This window comes from Ictalurus furcatus, chromosome 1, assembly GCF_023375685.1.
Source record: "Ictalurus furcatus strain D&B chromosome 1, Billie_1.0, whole genome shotgun sequence".
Classification (NCBI taxonomy): Eukaryota; Metazoa; Chordata; class Actinopteri; order Siluriformes; family Ictaluridae; genus Ictalurus; species Ictalurus furcatus.
Genome location: NC_071255.1, coordinates 13,617,420 through 13,640,667, shown reverse-complemented (window position 1 = coordinate 13,640,667; position 23,248 = coordinate 13,617,420). Strand labels below are relative to the sequence as shown.

At 41.1% G+C, this 23,248-nt stretch overlaps 1 protein-coding gene across 3 annotated transcripts in view; it reads left to right on the top strand.

The window, feature by feature from the left end:
• nbeal2 (neurobeachin-like 2) overlaps positions 1-23,248 on the top strand; it is a 66,640-nt gene that overhangs the window by 38,108 nt on the left and 5,284 nt on the right. For all 3 annotated transcript variants that reach the window (XM_053627329.1, XM_053627313.1, XM_053627320.1), the window contains 29 exons: positions 1-103; positions 937-1,090; positions 1,963-2,109; positions 2,211-2,370; positions 2,485-2,573; positions 3,790-4,485; positions 6,026-6,204; positions 8,427-8,583; positions 8,923-9,066; positions 10,300-10,629; positions 11,221-11,370; positions 11,526-11,683; positions 12,144-12,268; positions 12,449-12,569; positions 12,762-12,922; positions 13,936-14,069; positions 14,198-14,305; positions 14,598-14,693; positions 14,847-14,971; positions 16,161-16,301; positions 17,515-17,645; positions 18,748-18,857; positions 19,053-19,170; positions 19,827-19,924; positions 20,094-20,207; positions 20,300-20,386; positions 20,684-20,793; positions 21,768-21,940; positions 22,477-22,571. In XM_053627329.1, the coding sequence (XP_053483304.1) occupies positions 1-103; positions 937-1,090; positions 1,963-2,109; positions 2,211-2,370; positions 2,485-2,573; positions 3,790-4,485; positions 6,026-6,204; positions 8,427-8,583; positions 8,923-9,066; positions 10,300-10,629; positions 11,221-11,370; positions 11,526-11,683; positions 12,144-12,268; positions 12,449-12,569; positions 12,762-12,922; positions 13,936-14,069; positions 14,198-14,305; positions 14,598-14,693; positions 14,847-14,971; positions 16,161-16,301; positions 17,515-17,645; positions 18,748-18,857; positions 19,053-19,170; positions 19,827-19,924; positions 20,094-20,207; positions 20,300-20,386; positions 20,684-20,793; positions 21,768-21,940; positions 22,477-22,571 (4,514 nt within the window). The remainder of the gene's footprint in view (positions 104-936; positions 1,091-1,962; positions 2,110-2,210; positions 2,371-2,484; positions 2,574-3,789; positions 4,486-6,025; positions 6,205-8,426; positions 8,584-8,922; positions 9,067-10,299; positions 10,630-11,220; positions 11,371-11,525; positions 11,684-12,143; positions 12,269-12,448; positions 12,570-12,761; positions 12,923-13,935; positions 14,070-14,197; positions 14,306-14,597; positions 14,694-14,846; positions 14,972-16,160; positions 16,302-17,514; positions 17,646-18,747; positions 18,858-19,052; positions 19,171-19,826; positions 19,925-20,093; positions 20,208-20,299; positions 20,387-20,683; positions 20,794-21,767; positions 21,941-22,476; positions 22,572-23,248) is intronic.

Genomic DNA, 23,248 nt, shown 5'->3' with positions numbered 1-23,248 from the left:
GTCATGTGCAGTATCTGTCCTCTGTGTTGAAGGAGGGCAAGCAAAGAACACGCAGAAAGTATGGGGTTCAGTACATCCTGGACTCCATTCGCTCACACTACAGGTAATAACAGCAAGCATGCGACAGCACTATTTTTTTTTTTTTCCCTAACAATATTTTATTTGTCAAATATTATGAAGACCATAAAGAATATACAGTAATTAGGATTTTTTTTTCATTGCAATCAAATAATAATAACAATAATAAAATTATAATAATCATGAAAAAGGAACAAAACCCTTACATGTACGAATACAGTATTATTAACCTCATTCATTGTTTATATACTTCCACTACTGATCAACTCTATAAAAGAGTTAGCATCAAGATTTTTTAAAAAGTCATAAAACACGCTCCAAATGGATCAAATTATATGAAGTTTGTTGGGATTTTTATCATATAAGTAATCTTTTCCAAGGCATGACATGAAGTCATCCCATTTAACCAGTGAGAAACCCCAGGACTAAGAGCAGGCAGTTACATGTTTAGCCTCTAGCAAGGAAAGAGTTAACAGCATTCCTTTATATTTTGGCCATTTTAATGTTCACAGGTTAAATGTGCAATATATACAGCATGGGATCAAAAGGTATCAATGTCTTTACCAAGAATTTGACTTATTATCTCCAGTATTTCACCCAGAAACAGCTGACCGTTGTACAATCCCACATACAGTGGAGTAAAGTTCTCTTCTTTTGTTTACATTTACAACATACATCAGGAATATTGGGGTTAAAGTGATGTAACATGACTGTCTCAAATGGCTGCTCAGTGTCTGTGTTTGAGTTTTAAACAAGCCGTTTGTCACTCTTCCTCAGTTATATCTGTGACAGCACTGCTGCGAAAGATAGACTATAAAGGAGGACTTACAAAGTGTTGTTTTGTTTGTGTGTGTGTAGTGTGGAGAAGGATGGCAGTGCTCTGTCAGATGAGAGGAAGACAGTGCAGACGTCGCTCTTGGATCTGCTGAAAGATTTCCTGTTGAAGTCTCCCACTACGAGGGAGCTACACAGTATTCTGGCGTATACTGCAGTCGTACAGGACCAGCAGCAGGTAACACACTGACTCTGTCTCTTAATCAGCTTCCTGTGTCTCTTCCTCAGCTTCCTGTGTCTCTGCCTAAGCTCTTCTGCCTCTCTGCTATACTGTAAAGTCTCTCAAGTCACAGTGTTTACACCACATGAAAGTCTTGAAATGTGAACGACTTCCACCTTCCTCTGTTCTGCGTTTTTTTTTTCTGTTCTCTGTTATACCATTATATTTGATTTTGTTCGATTCGATTCCGTTCTATTTTATTGTGTTCTATTCTAAGATGTTCTATTCTATTCATTTCTACTCATTTCTATTTTATTCTGTTTTGTTCTGTTCAATTCTGTCTGTTATGTTATGTTCTATTTTATTCCATTATATTTTAGTTTATTCTTTTCTCTTCTGTTCTATTCTCTTGTATTCTACTCTAATCTGTTCGATTTCTGTTTTATTTATTCTGTTCTATTTTTATTCCATGTTGTTTTGTTCTGATCTCTCTGTTATTTTGTGTCTTATTCTGTTCTGTTCAACTAAAATATTTATCTCAAGTGTAGGGAAATGGTTTATTTTGTTTGATCTTAGCCATGACACTCAGGCCTTAAAATTAAATTTGTTTCAATATAGGAATAGATTGGAATAGATTTGAATAGATTAAAATGTAGTTTATATTGTATGACTTGCAATATTGAATGCAATATTTATATATTCTTAATCGGTTTCTTCTTGGAAGCTCTCTCTCTCTCTCTCTCTCTCTCTCTCTCTCTCTCTCTCTCTCTCTCTCACACACATTCTTAACCACTTCCGTTTTTGTTAGCCACAAGACATAGTGTTTGTTTAATTATACTCTCTCTCTCTCTCTCTCTCTCTCTCTCTCTCTCTTCCCCACCTGTGTGCAGGCGATCATGCTGCTGGATATTTTGTACGCTGTGCTGAGGAGCAGTCCTCAGGCTTTGTCTGTGCTGCTGGACTGGGGGGTGGAGCAGCTCTACTGTCTACTGCTGAAGCCCAGGTTTAGTGATGACGCACGTGAAAGAGTGTTCAGGGTGAGCACATCCAGCCCTTTTGACACTGCTTCCTTCTGTGTTTGTATGTCCAGTCTCTGTAAATCCAAAACTGCATACTGATTCTCCATGCTGCTCTACAGATCATGTACAAAGTTCTGAAGAGCGAGCGAGTCCCAGAGCGCAACAAACAGCGGGTCAAGCTGCGAGAGCCCACCTACCTGGGCCTGGTCTCCTTCCTGGAGGAGGTCCCAGTCACAATGACGATCATCCGCTGCCTGTACGAGCAGGTGCTGGCTACAGGTAAACAGCTGATGAGCAGTGGGACAACAGACAGTATGACATGGGTATGAACTTGTGCTTCACATGTAGTTCTGTGTGTGTGTGTGTGTGTGTGTGTGTGTGTGTGTGCTGCAGATCCCTCACCCACTTTCAGAGACCTTTTGGCAGTTGTGTACCTGTCTCATCGGGCTGATCTCACTGTCCGACTGGATATATGTCGCAAGGTAAGTGGCTACCAGGACAAAATAAGAGAGACATGAAATTTTCCAAGGGTTTCAGTCCAAAGGACAAATGGCAGTCCTACTAAGGTTCTGGATTGTGTTTGATGCCACGTAGCAGGAAATGACAAAATCTGCAATCATTGGTTATTTTATCTGAACATTTTAAAGGAATACTACACTGTTAACCTGACCTCCCTTATATGTAGTGTATGGGTAATTAGCATGGATAAGTATTTTACCGTGTTTCTCTGTCCTGATTAAAATAAAATGAACGAAAAACCTGTTTAGTCAAAACATCCATCTATGAAGTGGAAACTGTACACAGAGATGTCACCTCTCCGCATGTGGTGCGGCTCTGAAAGCCACAAGCACTCAATTCACGTTTTGTTTTGCGATCATGACATTTGCTTTTGGTTTTGGTTCTAGTCCTGTTTCCTCCCTGTCCGGTCAATGGTGTGTTTCACAGTTGTGTCTAGGTATTCACATAGCTAGCTGTTTCTATCCATATTATTGTGCATTTCGTATGCTTAATTCTGAGCCTTGTTTTCGAAGTTCCATGTTCCTTCTATTGCCCCTTGCCCATTTTCCTTATTTTTTGTCTAGGGATTATCCGTGTTTAAGGCTGTCTGCTTGTTCACTGACCCCCAACTGGAATGTTGAGAATGATTACTGGATTTCCCCTATTAAACATCACACATGTCCCACTCCTACTGAGTTAATGTCACATATACATTACAGCACAGTGATATTCTTTTCTTCACATATCCCAGCTTGTTAGGACGTTGGGATCAGAGAACAGGTTCAGCCATGATACTGCACCCCTGGAGCACATAGGGTTGCTGAGGCTTGAATCCCGACCCAGAGCCTTAACAATTGAGCCACAACAAACTCAGACAAAGCAGTCCCATCTTTGAAATTCTGAATTATACAGAATCGTGATAACTTAATTAGTTTATTTACATTACTCCCCAACAGGTGCCTTCATGCTTAAGTTTCAAGTAAACATATTTTCTGGTCTTTTTCCCAGTACAGAGAAATTGAGCAAAGCATCATATTCATGGTACTCATAAATAGACAAATGCATTAAATAAAGATTTGGTTATGAGGTGATGGAGTATTCTTTTAAAAAATAATGATGTATGAATATAGTGTAGGCTTAGATACGTTGGTGATGACAGTATGACCTGATGTTTCTCCGGTATTCTGATTCCATCTGCAGCTTTTCTACCTGATCTACTCCAATGAGGACTACATTAAGCAGCTGGCCCGGCAGCCTGGCTGGCAGGACATTCTCACTAAACTCTACATCAAAGAGTCCTATGAGTCTCGTACTGCCAGCATATCCAGCCCTCACCCCTCACTGGAGCCTATTCCCTCCAGGTCTCTGCTCCAAAGGGATGATAGCATGGTTGACGGCCCTCGCTCTGACCTTTTCATTCCCTACAGCTCCCGGCATGAGGAAGCAGAGGAGGATGAGGATGATGTAGAAGAAGAACGATCTCGGGATATTACAGACAGTTTTATTGAATTGTCTCAGTCTCCGCCTGCAGGAGGTCAGCTGAATAGCTTCGGCGACTCAATGAACTTCAAGTCTTTCGACTCGGTGGAACGGGGCAGCCGCTCGTCATCCCTGTCCAACACAGTGGACGTGCCATCCACGCCACAGCTGTTGGAGGAAGGGGAAGAGAGTCTCTATCAGCCGATCTCACCTTTCGGTACGTCGCCTCTTGATCTGGAGCTGGGAGGACAGAGAGGATTGCAGACTCCAGACACGCCATCTCCTCTAGAAAATAACAAGCCCTTTCTTGGCCTCAGAGCACGCAAGAGCTCCAGCTTGTCTAATGTGCTGGATGCCACCAGCTACTGCGCTGAGCCTCCAACCGCTGACACCATCTCCAACAACTCCAACCCACAGGTACTTCCACCTACAGCAAAACTGCTGTGACTGACATCTTATGATATAGATTGGGCGTTTAGGTTACATCAGTGGTCAACAACCCTGTTCCTGGAGATCCACCTTCCTGAAGACTTACGCTCCAACCATAATCGTTCCCACCTGACCAACGAATCACTGCCTTAAGAAGTTCTTGATCAACTTAAACAGGTGTGTGGAGTTTGGTTGGAGATGAAAGCTGCAGGAAAGTAGATCTCAAACAAGAGGGTTGCTGACCACTGGGTTACAGCATTGTTTGGTTGAATCTGTTGTTTTCTCAGGGGTGGACATATCAGTCGCCCAGGACAAGCAGATTTCATTTGATTTATTTTATCTTAGTTATCGAAGTTCAACAACCAGCGAAAGAATCCCACCACCTGCTGCTCTACACACATCACCTGAGCCAATTTGGTAGAATGATTTTTAGCTGTCATATATATATATATCTCCTGTTCTCACAATACACCTTGTGGTCCATATAAGTCCATATTATTGGTCCAGCTAGTCAAACCCAGAATAGTATTTCATAGCGGAAATGTCCACCAGCAACTTGCTGATATCATGCACACAACCATCATGTGCTATATTAGAACCTTTGTTAGAAGTAATTAATGATCATAAACTTGATTTATTCCCTTAGTCTGTATTAATACCATTAATTATCAAACACGCTCACCATACGTTGTTAACTTACAGTGGTGCTTGAACGTTTGTGATCCCCTTTGGAATTTTCTACATTTCTGCATAGATATGACCTAAAACAAAACGTAATATAAAAGTAGATAAAGAGAACCCAGTTAAACAAACGAGACAAAAAATATTGTACTTGGTCATTTATTTATTGAGGGAAATGATCCAATATTACATATCTGTGAGTGGCAACAGTATGTGAACTTTTGCTTTCAGTAACTGGTGTGACCCCCTTGTGCAGCAATAACTGCAACTAAACGTATCCAGTAACTGTTGATCAGTTGTGCACATCATCCTGGAGGAATTTTAGCCCGTTCCTCAGTACAGAACAGCTTCAAGTCTGGGATGTTGGTGGGTTTCTCACATGAACTGCTTGCTTCAGGTCTTTCTACAACATTTCTATTGGACAAGTTCAGGACTTTGAATGGCCCATTCCAAAACATTAACTTTATTCTTCTTTAAACATTCTTTGGTAGAATAACTTCTGTGCTTAGGGTCATTGTCTTGTTGTATGACCCACTTTCTCTTTAGATTCAGTTCACAGACAGATATCCTGACATTTTCCTTTAGAATTCGCTGCTATAATTCAAAATTCATTGTTCCATCAATGAAGGCAAATCATCCTGGACCAGATGCAGCAAAACAGGCCCAAACCATGATACTACCACCACCATGTTTCACAGATGGGATAAATTTCTTATGCTTAAATGTGGTGTTTTTGTTTCTCAAACTTTCCATTTCTCATTTAAAACAAAACTGGACAAAGTAGTGTAGCTTTTATTTGACCTTAAACACTTCTTTGATTTTTCTTTGTCTCTCTTTCTTTTTTTAGCAGGCCCCAGAGGAGGAGTTGTGCAACTTGCTGACTAACATTGTGTTCCGAGTATTGTGGACTGGCACAGATGGCACAGAGGATGCAGTGTGGAGAGAGAGAGGGCAGGTTTTCTCTGCCCTCACCAAACTGGGCTCTTCCTGGCAGCTTGTGCGCCAACCGGATGATATCAAGCGCAAGTAAGAAGCACATTTCATTTCACCTCTGTCAATCAACTAGCATACCACTGGGGTGTGCCCTGTGTGCAATGCCTGAAATGCTCTGAAGTGATTTGAAATACCAGTTACAGGGTAGCTCAAACCCCTGACTGATAAGAAACATCTGTTGCTTGATCTCTGCAACTAGTCGTATACAGCATCTGTTCACATCAACTGGAAGGTTGGATTAAGCAGTAAGGCCTCAAGGTCAAACATGATGAATCTCCAGGCCTCATCCTGTTATAGCTGTCATGACTGAGTGTTTAAAATTCCATGTCCTATATTTAGTAAGCTAACTGAAACCTCTCAACAATGAGTGTGTGTGTATGTGTGTGTGTCTCCTAAACTATTTGGTCAAATAACCTTGGTGCTCAATTTGGAAAAAGACTGAATAAATGTAATTTGTGGCTTACTTTATTTTCACTTGCAGTGTGCACAATAATGTTCTTGATTATAGGGTTAATCAATCTGGTAATACTTTTTAATTTGTTTATACCGTGCCGTCCACTAATATCGGCACCCTTGGTAAATATGAACAAAGGCTGTGAAAAAATTGTTTGGCCTTTTGATATTTTGTTAAAAAAAATTCACAAAAATACTCTGCTCGGTTGAAATTGTTTAATCATGACTTCCTGTTTCACGGGGATATAAATATGAGGTAACACATAGGCCAAATTCCCTTAGTCATTCATCACAATGGGTAAGACCAAGGAATATAGCTGTGATGTGCAGCAAAAGGTTGTTGAGCTCCACAGAATGGGAAGTGGCTTTAAGAAAATAGCACAAGCATTGAAAATGCCCATTTCCACCATCAGGGCAATAATTAAGATGTTCCAGTCAACTGGAAATGTTATGAATCAACCTGGAATTGGACGTGTGTCTATATTCTCTCAACTCACTGTGAAGAAGATGGTTTGAGTGGCCAAAAATTCTCCAAGGATCACAGCTGGAGAATTGCAGAAGTTAGTTACGTCTTGTGGTCAGAAAGTCTCCAAAACTACAATCCGAAGTCACCTACATCACCACAAGCTGTTTGGAAGGGTTTCAAGAAAAAAGTCTCTACTATCATCCAAAAACGAACTCAAGCGTCTTCAGTTTGCCAGACACTACTTGAACTTCAAATGGGATCGGGTTCTATGGTCAGATGAAACCAAAATAGAGCTTCTTGTCAATAAACACCAGAGGTGATTTTGGCACACACAGAGAGGTAGCCATATGGAAAAGTACCTCATGCCCACTGTTAAATATGGTGCTGGCTCTTTAATGTTCTTGGGCTGTTTTTCTGCCAGATGACCTGGACATTTTGTTAGGATACATGGCATCATGGACTCAATCAAATATCAACAGATATTAAATGAAAACCTGACTGCCTCTGCCAGAAAGCTTAAAATGGGCCGTGGTTGGATCTTCCAGCTGGACAATGATCCAAAACATACATCAAAATCAACACAAAAACGGTTTACTGACCACAAAATCAAGGTCCCGCCATGGCCATCCCAGTCCCGTGAATCAAAACCCATAGAAAACCTGTGGGGTGAACTGAAGAGGAGAGTCCACCAGTGTGGACCTCGAAATTTGAAGGATCTGTAGAGATTCTGTATGGAGAAATGATCTCAGGTCCCTTGCCATGTACACTCCAACCTCATCAGGCATTATAGGAGAAGACTCAGAGCTGTTATCTTGGCAAAAGGAGGAAGCACGAAGTATTGACTAAAAGGGTGCCAATAATTGTGGGACACTTATATTTAACAAAGATTTTTTTTTGTTAAACCTGTGTTGTGTTTGCAATTGTTTGATATCCATGAGAGCAGAGTATTTTTGTGATTGTTTAAAATAAAAGATCAAAAGTTTAAACAATAAAGACAATTTTTCACAGCCTTCTTTGCTCATATTTACCAAGGGTGCCAACATTAGCAGAGGGCACTGTAGTTATGTTTATAATGTTAAATTAGTTCCTGTTATCCTGTTATCATTCTCACAGAGATACTCATGTGAGTATGTTTGTAAGATGTTACTATAGAATCAATACCATATTAAAACAGGCGCATTAATATAAACCTTACAGCCAGAGCTGCTGTTATAGAAAATGAATCAACAACTTCTGACCAATCAGAATCGAGCATTCCACAGTGTGTTCTTGCTTTAATGGGTACTGCTTCGTTTATATTTTCTTCCTGTATATTGACTCTGTGTTTGTGTTTCAGTCTTTTGGAGATGATGCTGGAGTCGTCTCTTTCAGACCTGCGGGACTCTCAGGGCGTGTCTTTGCCTCATATTCCCTCTTTGCTTCGCCTCCTCAGACTGCTACAGGATTTCCTGTATGCAGAGGGCACTGACAATCAGACACTGTGGAGCGAAAAGGTACAGGATACGGGTATAAGCATGGCACTGTTTTCCACCTGTCATACTTACACATGATAAGGAATTTTCATGTAAATGATAGAAATAAGCATAAGGTGAATACAGTATAGTCATAGCTTAACACTGTTATATACACTTATATATACACACACACACACACACACTGCAATGTATATTATAGATGTCATGGTGCAGTCCCTCTATAAAGAGAAATGTTGCAACTTCCTGTTATTGCACGCTGTAGTGCACATTTCCTTGGCCATGAACTGTTAATGAGTAGTGTGTCTCCTCTGGTCTGCGTGTGTGCTCAATTTGGTGTCTGTGTGTGCATTTTTTCAGATCTTTGAAGGAGTGGTGAATCTGCTCGACAGGCTGCAGGCGTGGCACACCACTTCTGCAACAGCCGGCGCTACAGAGCTCAAACGGATGGCTCAGATTGGTCTGTGGATCATTACTGGATACATCCAGCAGCAGAACACACAGGTACACGATAACACAGACCCAGGCACCCAAGCCCTGAGCTTTCTCAAGCAGCCTGAAGTAGCTGCTTGCATTTGACCTTCGGAAAGAAGATTGTTTTTGCAGGATGAGTGGAGAGCCATTAGCGAAACTAAAAGCGGCGCATGTCAAACAAATGTTAATGTCAGCGTTCTGCCGCTCTGCTTTATCACAGCTCCGTTGGCCTTCTTTCTGCAGCTGAAGATAAAAGGAACTTTCAGACACACACACACACACACGCACAATTTATGATGCCTTTTAATACCTACCATCTTTACCAACCCTTCATTCTCATGGCAAGTCATTTCAGAGAACTAAATATATTCCCAGTTTAGTCATAAGTACAGAATGACCAAAATGTCAAGATTTAACATTTAACATAAGCTATTTCCTGTTACCTGAAATGACACACAGCTCCCAAAATGCCTGGAATGCACTTAAGAAATGACACAAATTGTACAGAATTGCTGTTTTCACAGGTCCTCAAAACACAAAACGCTTTCGGTTGTAATGTTTGCATGCATGTTCTTTATAGATCATGTGCTAGAGCAGCACTAGAGCCGTCCAAAATGGCTGAAAATTCACAGATTGAAAGAATCTATCTGGAAGAAGCTTTTAATATATAAACCATCTCTGGGTCTCAGTGAACATATACTATATGGCCAAAAGTTTGTGGACACCTGACCATCACCCATATGTTCTTGCTGACCTTCCCATTCCTTTGCTGTAATAATAACCTCCACTCTTGTGGGAAGGCTTTATGCTAGATTTTGATGTGTGGCTGTTGGGATTTGCTCGTTCAGCCAGTGAGGTCAGGCACTGGTGTCAGGTGAGGAGTTCTGGCTTTCCAGTTCATCAAAATTTGTGTTCAGTGAGGTTGAGGTCAGGGCTCTGTGCAGGTCACTTGAGATCTTCCATTCTAACCTTGGCAAAGCATGTCCTCATGGGCCTGGACTTGTGCACAGGGGCATTGTCATGCTGGAACATGTTTGAGCCCGTTAGTTCCAGTGAAAAGATATCGGATTGCTGTAACATGCTTTACAACAGTTTGGGGAAGAACTACATACGGGTATGATGGTCAGGTGTCCATAATCCTTTGTATGTGTATATATATATATTAGTGTATCATAAGTGAGTGCAGTGCTTTATGTGACTGTACATGTTTATGATCATGTCATCTGAATGTTTATTCTGCATCTGCACTGTTTGTTTGCATAGGTGTGTGAGATGGCGTGTGTGAAGCTGCACAGTCTGCTGCAGACTGTGTTGTGTCTCTCATGGGACGAGGTGTGTTTCCTGTTGGGCCGTCTGGGAACCACTCTGTGGCCTGCAGAAGGTATGTCTCTGACGATTGGTACAGCAGGCATAGAGGCAGTGTTGAGGCCCCTGGTGCCGGTGGTGCGCACGCTCCTGGACCAGCACGCCGATCCGACCAAGCTGCAGCAGCTCCTGCCCAGCCTGCCCCCCACCAACGGCAGCGCCACCTTTGCCCAGGACCTGGTGTCCTACTGCAACACAGCTGAGTGGCAGCTCTTCTACTGCAACCATGTGAGTACATGCACATGTACAGACTGAAACGATCTTTCCCGTGGCAGAAACGTCTCCTTACAGGAAACTTCCCCATACGAACTAGTGTAAGATTTAATCATTCACACGGTGGACACAGGTTTGTTTTAAGACGAGGACACCGATCCTGTATGCACATGAATACTAGTATGTATACCATATTTAGACCAGCTCAAGATGAAAGCAGTCTGCATTGCCAAAGCAAGGCAGAAAAGTAGGTGTGATTTATCTGCAGTATCTCCCAGCTGGAAAATCAATCTTGGATTTAGATTAAACAGATGTCTAGCCCGCTGGCTCTGGAGAGGCTTTATGGAGCAGATATGACAACACAGTCATTAATCCACTCTGTTTGTATATACAAATCACACACTATATTAGCATTCCATGCCTGAATTTTGTGTGTGCGTGTTGCTTTGTGTAGCTAATGTTCAAATATATTGTATCTGTGCAGGTTCTGTTCAACTCTTTGTATTTGTGTATGTCCATATTTCCAGATGTGTTCTATGCCTGAAGCAGGATTTAAATGAATTGTGAGCTAATCCCTGTGGGGTTTCCCCCCCCCCCCATTTCAAGGTGAGACCCACCATGCAGCAGTATGAGCTGGACACTTTTGGGAAAAGCCACGACTTACTGTCCAACTTTTGGAACTCGTGTTTCGATGACCTCATGAGCACTGCCGAAAAGAAGGACAAGGACAAAGCAGATTTCAAATCCAAGTTTCAGGTCTCTATGCAGTCATCTCCTGTTAGCAGTTAAATGAAACACAAAATGATGTTGCTGTGCTTTGTGTTAATGAAGAAAACATCCCGTTTTAACTCCTCTTCATGTTTGTGTTTGTGTGTGTGTGTGTGTGTGTGTGTGTGTGTGTGTGTGTTCAGGAGTTGATTGTAGACCCATACCTGAAGCGTGTACGCATTGAGAACAGTCGCTATGTGAGTGCACAGAAGCTAAATAACAGCCAGCAGGGGGTGGTGTGGAAGCACTGGAAATCCCTGCGCAGGCTGCTCACCAGTGAGAGGGGAACTTGGGCAAACAGGTGTGTGTGTGTGTGTGTGTGTGTGTGTGTGTGTGTGTGTGTGTGTGTTTGTGTGTGTGTGTGTGTGTGGTGTGTGTGTGTGTGGTGTGTGTGTGTGTGGTGTGTGTGTTTGTGGTGTGTGTGTGTGTGTGGTGTGTGTGTGTGTGTGGTGTGTGTGTGTGTGTGTGTGTACAAATCCATGGTCCTGTAGGAACTTATTTTTCATCAATACTCACTGTGCCTTCTGTGCTTGTTGATTTATAGGATTATGGAAAGCTGATTTTGAATCAGTCATTCAGTAACATGTAGTGACAGTACATTAAAGTAATGACATATAATAATAATAATAATAATAATAATAATAATGATAAATTATCTGTTGCTTTATATTCAACAGTGTAGATGTGTGATGTACAAAATGCCTGGGATTCATCCCATTAAAAGGGCATTTTTGATTAATTTTGGTGTGTTTATGCTTTAGGGATGAGCCAGAAGTGAAGTGGAAGCTGTCTAACGCAGAGACGTACTCCAAGATGCGTTTGAAGCTCGTGCCCAACTACAACTTCGACTCCCACAGCGAGGCCAGTGCACTCCGGGATAACATGGGTGTGTCTCACGTTGGATATGGAGCATGGATTTAATTCACTATATATACAGACGTAAACTCTGAAACTATGTTGAACCGTCGTGATGTGATTTTCAGTTATATGCTATTTATTTATTCAGTTATATATCACTTTTGCGTGCATGGCATTAGTATTTAAATCCATTCCCTGTGCTTTGCAGGAGCCGAGAGCCCTCGCAGTTCCACCGAGCCCCTCCCACTGGCTGTAGCCAAGGAAGCTAAAGTGAGTGACATGGAAGACGACCAACTGACAGAAGAAGACCTTCTCTTCATTGACAGCCAGTAAGTAGCCCCACCCATACAAAATATACATATGCAGAGGATAGCTTGGCAAACTATCCATGCCAAATAATACACATGTGCTGGAAAAAACCTAAAGCGTTTTCCAGCATGTGCTGATGATGAAATATTTAAAGAGAAACTGTGGGTGTGACTGTTGGAGATGACTGAAGTGCCAATGTGTGTGTGTATCAGGGTGGAGGAAGTGGAGGAGGAGAGCCAAAAGGAGAAGCTTGTGCTCTCTGAGGACTGTGAGCTCATCACTATAGTGGCTGTGGTAACAGGTCGCCTCGAGGTTACTACACACCATATCTACTTCTACGATATCAGTAGTGAGAAGGAGGAGACAGAGGAAGGTATGGACAAGACTGTAGTCTTGTATATATTTATTTAAATCAGCCATAACATTAAAACCACTGACAGGTGACATGAATAACATTAATTATCTCATTACAATGGTGCCTGTCAAGGGGAGGGATATATTAGGTGGAAAGTGAACAGTCAGTTCTCGAAGTTGATGTGTTGGAAGCAGGAAAAATGGGTTAAGTGTAAGGATCTGAGCTACTCTGACAAACGGCCAAAGGGCCTCTGTTCCTTGGGGAAAGAGGCACTAACTTGCCATCAGGTAACTAAAATCATCGTGTGATTTGATGTAGTTTTCTAATGGAGTGAAGAATTTGAAGGTGTACTTCAACTTTTAACAGAGAACATTTATTACAAAAGAATAGCAAATATACTAGAAACCCTCATATAATTTGTAATGGTTTTACTGGTTATAATGGGAATTGTATTGGTTTTAATGGAAACTATAATGGCCCCTGTGGGTCTCTACTGGTAATTTGTTGCCTTCTATTGGTGGCATGTTACGTCTAGTGGATGTCATTAAGGACAAATAATGGTCATATTTTTAACGGTTAGCTGATGGTTTGTAATGGTATTTGTAGTGGTAACCATTAGAATTTCTGTGTTGGGTTTTTTAGGGTACATTTTATGGTCTGTGGTTATAACATCCCAAATGGCTTAGATGATGGAAAATATTTATAGATAGACTAAATACTTACTCTACATGTGGGACAGGAAAAATACATTGTCACACAAATTGTCCTCAAATGTAATGGAGAAGTCAGGAGAGGTTATTCTGTCTGAAGAATTTGGCATGGAGTTTGCATTATGTTGATTGGTATCATGTTAGCTACTGTACATTAATCTTGAAGAGCAAAAAGAATGAAACTTTCCGACACCAAGTTGGAATCCTAGTTGATGTTGGAGTTCAATCTTAAAAATCTGTGCACATTTCCCTGAACACTTGAATCGAGCACATACGGGAGCGTGTCTATTAGAGTTTAAATGTTGCCGTGTGTTGGTGCAGGGATAGGCTTCGATTTCAAGCGGCCACTGAGTCAGCTGAGAGAAGTCCATCTGAGACGCTATAACCTGCGCCGCTCGGCCCTCGAGCTTTTCTTTATCGACCAGGCTCACTACTTCATCAACTTCAAGAAGAAGGTGAGCTCAAATCCATTACTAATCATTAGCGCTGATGTTACACACCCTGCACAAAGGGGGATACTCCTGAAGGTTCTTCTGAGCGTGGGAATGTACTGATGCTTTTTTTTTTTTCCTGACTCCCACAGGTGCGGAACAAAGTCTACTCCAGGATTCTCGGACTTCGGCCACCTAATCTGTTTTACTTCGGATCACGCTCTCCTCAGGAACTCCTCAAAGCCTCCAATCTCACTCAGGTATCATTCTAACCTTTTATTCGAAGCAATTTCGTGTTCATTTGATATAGAGGAACGCAGAGTGATATTCTGAATAACGGGGAATACGTAGTTCATATATCTATATTTGTGATGTGTCATTTGTGCTCTTTGTAAAGCCCTTTATTAGAAAACAAAGAAAGAAAACTGGTGTTCGCTTAATTCAAGTTTAAGAATTGAGGAATTGTTTGTCTTCAGTCAGTTCATTGTAGCTTTGTTGTCGTGGATATTTTTTGTACAGATATTGATTGTGTTTTGTGTGTATGTCTGGCAGAAATGGGTGTGCAGAGAGATCTCAAACTTTGAGTATCTCATGCAGCTCAACACCATCGCCGGTCGCACCTACAACGATCTGTCGCAGTACCCTGTGGTAAAACTCCACTTCATTTACTTTCTCAAGTGTATTTTACGCTTTAACTGGTGTTTCAGTGAATTTGCTTTTACTTCATGCAGACCTGCTGTGTGTGGTGTGTGTGTGTGTGTGTGTGTGTGTGTGTGTGTGTGTGTGTGTGTGTGTGTTTAGTTCCCTTGGGTGCTATGTGACTACACATCTAGTGTACTGGACTTAGAAGACCCGGCTGTGTTCAGAGATCTGTCTAAACCCATCGGAGTGGTGAACCCTCGCCATGCCCAAGATGTCCGAGAGAAGTGAGCTCCTTTATCCTTATTGTACACTCCTGGGCAAAAAGATGGGCCAAGCCCAATATGGCAAAATATTAAGCTTTGAATGATCTTAAGAACAAATAATTTGTCCGTAAATGAGCAAGAATGAAACAAATGCACTCCTGAGACCTCCTGTGCCACCATTTGCTTGTTTACTTTAGCTGTAGTGAACTGTTTGTGGGGAAAAGCTAGAAACAAGGAAATTCACTTATGTAGTCTTCTTGTATGCAAAGGTATAATCATGATAATGATTCAAATGTTTGATGTAAAATTCAAGCTAACACATGACCGTGTGGCACGTAATGCTGATATTTGGTGCGACTTGAGTACAAAATAAAGAAAAATTGATGATCTATGACCTATGATTTGTACAACATGGATTAACCTTTAAAGTGCACCTATTATGTTTTTTTTTTTTAATATTACCTTTCATGTAGTGTGTTAGAGCTGTTTGTGAATGTAAAAAGTCTGGAAAGTTTCAAAAATCAAAGCACACGACAAACGGAGTGATTGACTCCCGAAAGAAGGAAGCGATTCTGAACAGCTGAAACGAGTCGTTAGTAATTCCAGACTTTACTTCCTGAACTAACCTACGCGGGTTTGTAACAAAAAGCCCCGCCTCTGGTCTTCATCGGCTGCTCGCGTACAGACGGTGCTGAAACTCATTGTGGTAGTGGGCGTTTCCTTTTTGAAACACGCTGACAGTGGTAGACCAATCACAACAGACTGTGGCATTTGACCAATCAGAGCAAAGTATGCTCTCTGAAAGGAGGAGTTTAGAAGGAATCCTTTAGAACGGATCATCGAACGAGTCGTTTGTGACACTGGGGGGTAAAAAGGTAATGCTGCAATTTAAATAATGAGCACGTTAAAGTGTTTTTTGATCTTGGATGCATGTAAATCTATTGTATGAGACCTTTAAAACAAAATTAGGCATGTTTCAAAACCATAATAGGTGCGTTTTAAAGTCAAAGCTCGTTATTCAGTAATTCATCCAAAGGCATTCTTTACTATGACTTATTCAGTGATTACAGTGAAACTAACAGGACAGCGTATGTACAGTAGTTACAAAAGAATGGAAGTCTGGACCTGCTGATGGCTGCGTGGAGTTAAACTGCAATTTAACGTGTGTGTGTGTGTGTGTGTGTGTGTGTGTGTGTGTATGCGCACACAGGTATGAGAGCTTTGAAGACCCCGCAGGCACAGTTGATAAGTTCCACTACGGCACACACTACTCCAACGCAGCAGGCGTCATGCACTACATGATCCGCATGGAGCCTTTCACCAGGCTGCACATCCAGCTGCAGAGTGGCAAGTAGGGTCCCACATCACACTGACAGCACACTTAACACCTGACAGATGAGCGTATACATGACCGCCTAGTACTTGACTAGGAATCGCTTTATGCATTAGAAGATAAAGGTTGTTTTTAGAGATGGCATACCACTTTTTCTCTTTTCCAATACCGATACTGAAACCTTGAGTATCAGCCGATACCAACATTTATCAGATATTTATTTCTTTTAAAACTACAAAGCTTTACAATTCTTTTTTATTTTCTGAAACACATCATGTAAAAAAAATAACAAGGATGCTAAAAACATGCCTTATACAAAACAACAGCTTTGTTTGCTCATTCTGTTAAACTCAAGCACTCAAAAATCACTTCCATTACAAATAAAATACAACTATAATAAAATCAAATCCAGCAGGGGAAAAAATGCTAACATGTTTTCATTTGTTACATGAGTGGATCTGATTTTCTCATTTTTCTCCAATATCTAATCCACAATTATTATTTTTGTTGCCAAACTGAGGGGTTTTTGTTCTTCTAATCATACCAGTAACAAAAAATTGAGTACCATATCTAAAAAGTATGATCAGAATTATTTGAAAGTATAGTGTCATTATCTAAATAAAATTTCAACACTTTATTTAAAAAAAAAAAAGAAAAAAAAAAGTATTTTTAAATTGCCAAAACTGCAATCATGTCATATGGGTTTTTTTCTGGTCGCTGTAGCCATATTTACAGCTGTCAATGTGTTAAAGTCCCTTAATGCCGTTACATCCAGCAGCTTCACGGATATAAAGATTACATGAAACAACGACAGTTGTGAACGCGGATTACTGGTCACAGCTTTTGTTTGAAATTAAACTTTTGTGTTAAAGCTGTGTTTAAGGAGTCACTGATAGTGTGTCATCATGATTGGCCAGTAGATGGCATTGTTGCACATGAGCAGGCTGAGCTCTCGTTAGCATTTCCCAAACCTCGGTTTGTTTCATGGTGCGGTCAAAGGGTTAAACTAACAATTAATTATTCATTACCGAGGTCATATTGTATACAAAAAATATAAGGTACTCACTCATGTTAATGTTTCACGATGTAACTTCAATCACAGTGTGTACAAGAAATACAAATATTCATATGAGGCTGTATGTGTATTCCTATGAATAAGCCTTTTTTAAGCATTCATTTTTTTTAAGCCTCCTGATGCATTTCGTTTTTGTCTCTGGGTGTGTGTTTGCAGGTTTGATTGTGCAGACAGACAGTTCCACTCAGTAGCAGCAGCATGGCAGGCTCGTATGGAGAGCCCAGCGGACGTGAAAGAGCTCATCCCGGAGTTCTTCTACTTCCCAGAATTCCTGCAGAACATGAATGGTAGATATCAGCACAGAGCATTTATCTTTATACTTTAATGGCTTTCATATGGACACTCAGTTTCTCCTGACTTACAGCTGCGGTCAGAAGTTTATCTAGCCCTTGCAGAATCTGCAAAATGTTAATAATAAAAAAAAAAATAAGCAGGATCTAATCTTTCATTTTGTTTTTATTTAGTCCTGCCCTGAATAAGCTATTTCACATAACAGATGTTTACATATAATCCACAAGACACAATAATAACTGAATTTACACAATGGACCAGTGCAAACGTTTACACCCCTCGGTGAATCAGTGAATGTTTGCACCTTTTGTAATAGTTGTGTATGAGTCCCTCAGTTGTCCTCAATGTGAGGACCACACATCATATAGTCTGATGGAAAGGGGTCAAATATGAAGGAGATTCTGGAAAAGTAAAGAATGTGCAGGACCTGGAGGATTTTTCTGAAGAACAGTGGGCAGTTTAACTGCTCAGGAAAAACAAGGGACTCATGAACAACTCTCACAAAACATAAAAACAGTCGCTGATCATCCAGGTAACGACACACAGTATTAAGAATCAAGCGTGTGTAAACTTTTGAACTGGTTCATTGTGTAAATTCAGTTATTATTGTGTCTTGTGGACTATATGTAAACATCTGGTATGTGAAATTGCTTATTATTATTATTATTATTATTATTATTATTATTATTATTATTAATTATTAACATTTTGCTGATTCTGCAAGGTGTATGCAAACGTATGTCCTCAACTGTATGTAGCTCATCCCTTGCACATATCTCCTTATGTAACATCAAATTGTGCTTTTCCACCAGACAGTGTGATATGGTCTAGTTACTAATCCTCATGCAGAACTATTTGTTAATCAGGCATATTGCATATATATCACATCTACAACGTGTGAGCCAATGTTCCTGTTAAGCATGAGACACAGTGAGTTTCTTTTAATGGCAGAGAGCAACCCAAAGTGTCGATATTCATTTAATAATAATTTTACTGATGTAAAGTAGTGTCAAACTAAATGTATCGAATGGACGCAATGTGTAGGAAGTGTGTAAATGATTATAATAGAACTGTTTTAACATACATTTCGTTCTACAGGGTTCAATTTGGGCTGTCTTCAGGTAAATCAGGAACAAGTGAATGATGTGGTACTGCCACGCTGGGCCTCCTCCAGAGAAGATTTCATCAGGAAACACCGCCAGGCACTGGTAATTTACACACGCAGATGTGTGTGTGTGTGTGTGTGTGTGTGTGTGTGTGTATACACACACACACACACATACACATATGCACAATCAGGCAAAGTCTGGGGCTTAAGTGGCATTCACACATGTGTACCTTGCCTGCATATTTACACACACACACACACGCACACACATCTAACATTGTGGTTGTGTTTGCAGGAGAGTGAGCATGTGTCTGCCCACCTGCATGAGTGGATTGATCTGATATTTGGCTATAAACAGCGTGGGCCCGCAGCTGTGGAGGCACTCAACGTGTTCTACTACTGCACGTATGAAGGTGAGACATACTGCAGTTTAAATCAACCACCAGTGTTCACACATATTTCTGAATGTACTCGATGCCTGCTAGAATATTCATGATTTGACGAATATCAGCCGCCATAATCAGTCTAATTTCTATGTAGCACATCTGTAGGGTCTGTGTGATTACATGAAGTAGTCATTTCAACACGTTTCTCAATACCGAGAAAAGAACAGAAAGCCCGTTTACTTAGAGGCTCATTTACGATGGAGGCTTAAGAGCAGCCACTGTAATTCCAGTATTAAACATAGAAAACACTATTGTATTAACTGTCGCTATTGCGCAATCTACCAGTAAAGTTCTTAAGACGGAAGACATGAGAGAGAGTCTTCTCTTCACTGCTCTTGTGGTCTTCACAGCAGTTCCAGCGCAGTAAAAGCAGTCTCGTGAATGAAACATGACGTGGCGCCTGTTACTGGAAAATAATCAACAACGGGTTGCTATGATATTCTCCTGAAGTTGATTATTTTCCAATAATAGCACATCCCGACGTGTTTTATTCTTTTTTTATACCATGGTCATGCAATAATATACAAGTTTCACCAGATGCGAGACAAAGCAAACCTGAACAACAAGCCACATCCAACATACGCACAACATGTACAGTGAAGGTTGTGTTATTTGCTCTTCAGGTGCTGTGGATCTGGATGCCATAGCCAATGAGACTGAACGCAAGGCCCTGGAGGGCATCATCAGTAACTTTGGGCAAACACCTTGTCAGCTTCTCAAGGTAGGACCTCAACACATGTTAACTACTGCATCAGCTCTAGTCCATGAAACGTTTTATGTGGCTTTTTTCTCTATGTGCATGAAATATCCTCTTCTATTGCTATTTTTTAAATGCAGTATATAAACTCCATACATATATTGCTTAACTACTGCATGTGGTTGTGCTTCAGGAGCCCCATCCTCCCCGTATGTTAGCACAGAGCGCGTCCAGACGGCAGGCACGTATCGACACTCTGCCTCCCAACCTCTTCGAGCAGCTGGACAAACTCAGACCATTCGTCGAGGTCAGATCTCACTTTTAGTGGAGATAATGGAAACAATGCAGTCTCGTTAGATGAATTAAAACAAGTGTTTGTCTGTATCTGTGTGTCTGCAGGTGGTGCATGATGGTGTGCCTCTAGTGCAGGCTATGGTGCCCAGAAATCAGACCCGCTCCTTCATCATCCCGGGGTCTGATGTGCTGGTAAGGCATGAGCATCTTCTTACACACACACACACACAGACACACACACACACATACACACACATGGATCCAAGTCTGGATTATTTCCATACTAAGGCCTAGATCTCATTATCAATAGTTAATCATATAATATAACCATCCAGGCATGACGCAAAATATGCTTGATCAACACCATCTTATTTCTCACTGTCTTATTTAGATCTGTCAATCACATACTTTTTTGATTCTACAAAGCTCTCTATGCAAGTGGTGTGTTTATCTTCTAAAAGTCTCTGTCATGTGTCTGTGTTAAACCAGGTGACTGTGAGTGCTAAAGGACAGATAGGAACACACAGCTGGCTGCCCTATGACAAGAGCATCGCCAATTATTTTACTTTTACTAAGGACCCCACTATGAGCAATCCAAAGTAAGCGCACACACACACACACAAATTGACACATGGCACATGGACATGGTCCAGTAATCTGTAATACTATTAAGTCCAGACTTATTAGCACTGCACTAATCCTTTCTTGGAAAGCAAAAATGCCTCCTTCTGTAATACACTATATGGCCAAAAGTATGACCATCACACCCATATTTGATTTTTGAACATCCCATTTCAAATGTAGTCCCCCTTTGTTGTTATAATAACCTCCACTCTTCTGGGAAGGTTTTCCACTAGATTCTGGAGCTTAACTGTGAACTCATTAGTAAGGTCAGGCACCGGTGTTGGGCGAGGAAGAGCAGTCGGTTTTCCAATTCATCCCAGAGTAATCAGTGGGGTTGAGAACAGGGCTATCTTGGCCTTCTAAACCAATCTTGGCAAACCATGTCTTCATGCACCTGGCTTTGTGAACAGGGGTATTGTCGGTCTTAGTTCTTGTGAAAGGAAATTCTTAATGCTACAGCATACAAAGAGATTTAGACAATTGTGTGCTTCCAACTTTGTGGCAACAGTTTGGAAAAGACCCACATATGTGTGTGACAGTCGGCTGTCCACATATTTGCCTTATAGTGTATCTGAGAAGATCAAAGACATTTGTAGAGGGATATTGGGCCTCTCCCACAGGCAGAATATTTCAATTTCCTTTATATTCTTGGGTTTGTGCATGTGGCGTTCCCATTTCAATTCAGGCCACAGGTTTTCAATGAGGTTGAGAAACTAAGAATGCCTGTCCTTGCAACCATTTGTGTGTGTGTGTGTGTGTGTGTGTGTGTGTGTGTGTGTGTGTGTGTGTGTGTTTTTAAGGATGATGTAATTTATTTTTAGGGGTGTAAACATTTTGACATGTACACTGCCCACTGTTTTGAAGGGTGCCAATACTTCTGGAATTGCTTCAGTAATGTGCCAGAAGCAGTTTTACATTGTATTTATGCATGTGTGTGTGTGACTTCTAGAACGCAGCGCTTCCTGAATGGCCCCTTCTCTCCAGGGGTAGACATCGGGGCCCAGGTGCTGGTGGTGTCCAGTGACGCCCGTCTGCTGTTCAGCGGGGGACACTGGGACTGCAGTCTCCGCGTCACCACACTGGCCAAGGCCAAACTTGTGGGCAGGATCTGCAGTCACATAGGTGAGACATGAAAACACAACCAGACATTCAGAAATACACAGTCTGCGATAAGCACCCAGAGATCTAGAGCGAAGCAGTGCAGTGTTCTGATATGAAGTATAATAGTTTAATAGCTGTTTTATAAAGAACTGTCTTTCACATCATTCCCAACTGATTTAAAAAAAAGAAAAGACAATATTTCGGATCCTAACTACTAATTAGTATTTATACTAATAAGCCTAAATACAAATACAAAGGGGCAATGGTGGCTTGACGGTTAAGGCTCTGGGTTACTGATCAGAAGGTCGCGGGTTCAAGCTCCAGCACTGCCAAGCTGCCACTGTTGGGCCCCTGAGGAAGGCCCTTAACCCTCTCTGCTCCAGGGGCGCTGTATCACGGCTGTCCCTGCACTCTGACCCCAGCTTCCTGTAGGCTGGGGTATGCGAAGAAAAGACTCATTATCATAAATACAAATTGGCATTTTCTTGAAACTGGTCATAGTAATGCATGTACAGTACTCTAACAGTGAAATATTCTCCTGACACTGTGTGTTTTAGACGTGGTGACGTGTCTGGCTTTGGACCTGTGTGGTATCTACCTCATCTCAGGCTCTCGTGACACCACCTGCATGGTGTGGCAGGTTCTCCAGCAGGTCTGTCGAGTGTTTAATAAATCTAATACTTCATGATGTTGAGGCTGTAGAATGTAGAACATTAAGGACTGCAGCAGGTATCCCCAAGAGGAGCAAAATCTGCAGCCAGTTCACAAGTCTGTGCTCATATCATTGTGAGAAAATGACTATAAAATATTAGATTATTAATATAATTATATAGATATTAATATAAAACTCTATGATAAACATTAAACTACATTCAAACCTTCTACAGTGGGGTCCAAATGAAAACACTAGCAAAAAGTAAAATAATAAAACATGGCAGGGTGTGCTGTTTTAGGAAGAAAAAAAAATCAATCACCCTGTCATTGAGTCTTTTCTTATGACGGCGCATCGCAAAGTGTTGTATTCCTTTTTACACCACACCACACCAATTTTCCAACTATTATATTATTTATTTATGTATTAATGAACAACACATCAGTGTTTTAGCCTTTTATGGTTCCATTTAATGCTGTGGAAAGTCCATGATACAACTTAGTTCCTGTTATCACGTGACGTTTTAGCAGTCGTTCCCTCACCAGCATCTATTGTTTCATCACTTGAAAGCAAAAAAAAAAACAAAAAATTTTTCAGCTTATGTTCTAGAGAACCCGGAACGTTCTCTGTCCTGAAGGCTTTCCCATGGTGGAAAACTTACTGACAGTTACAAAGCT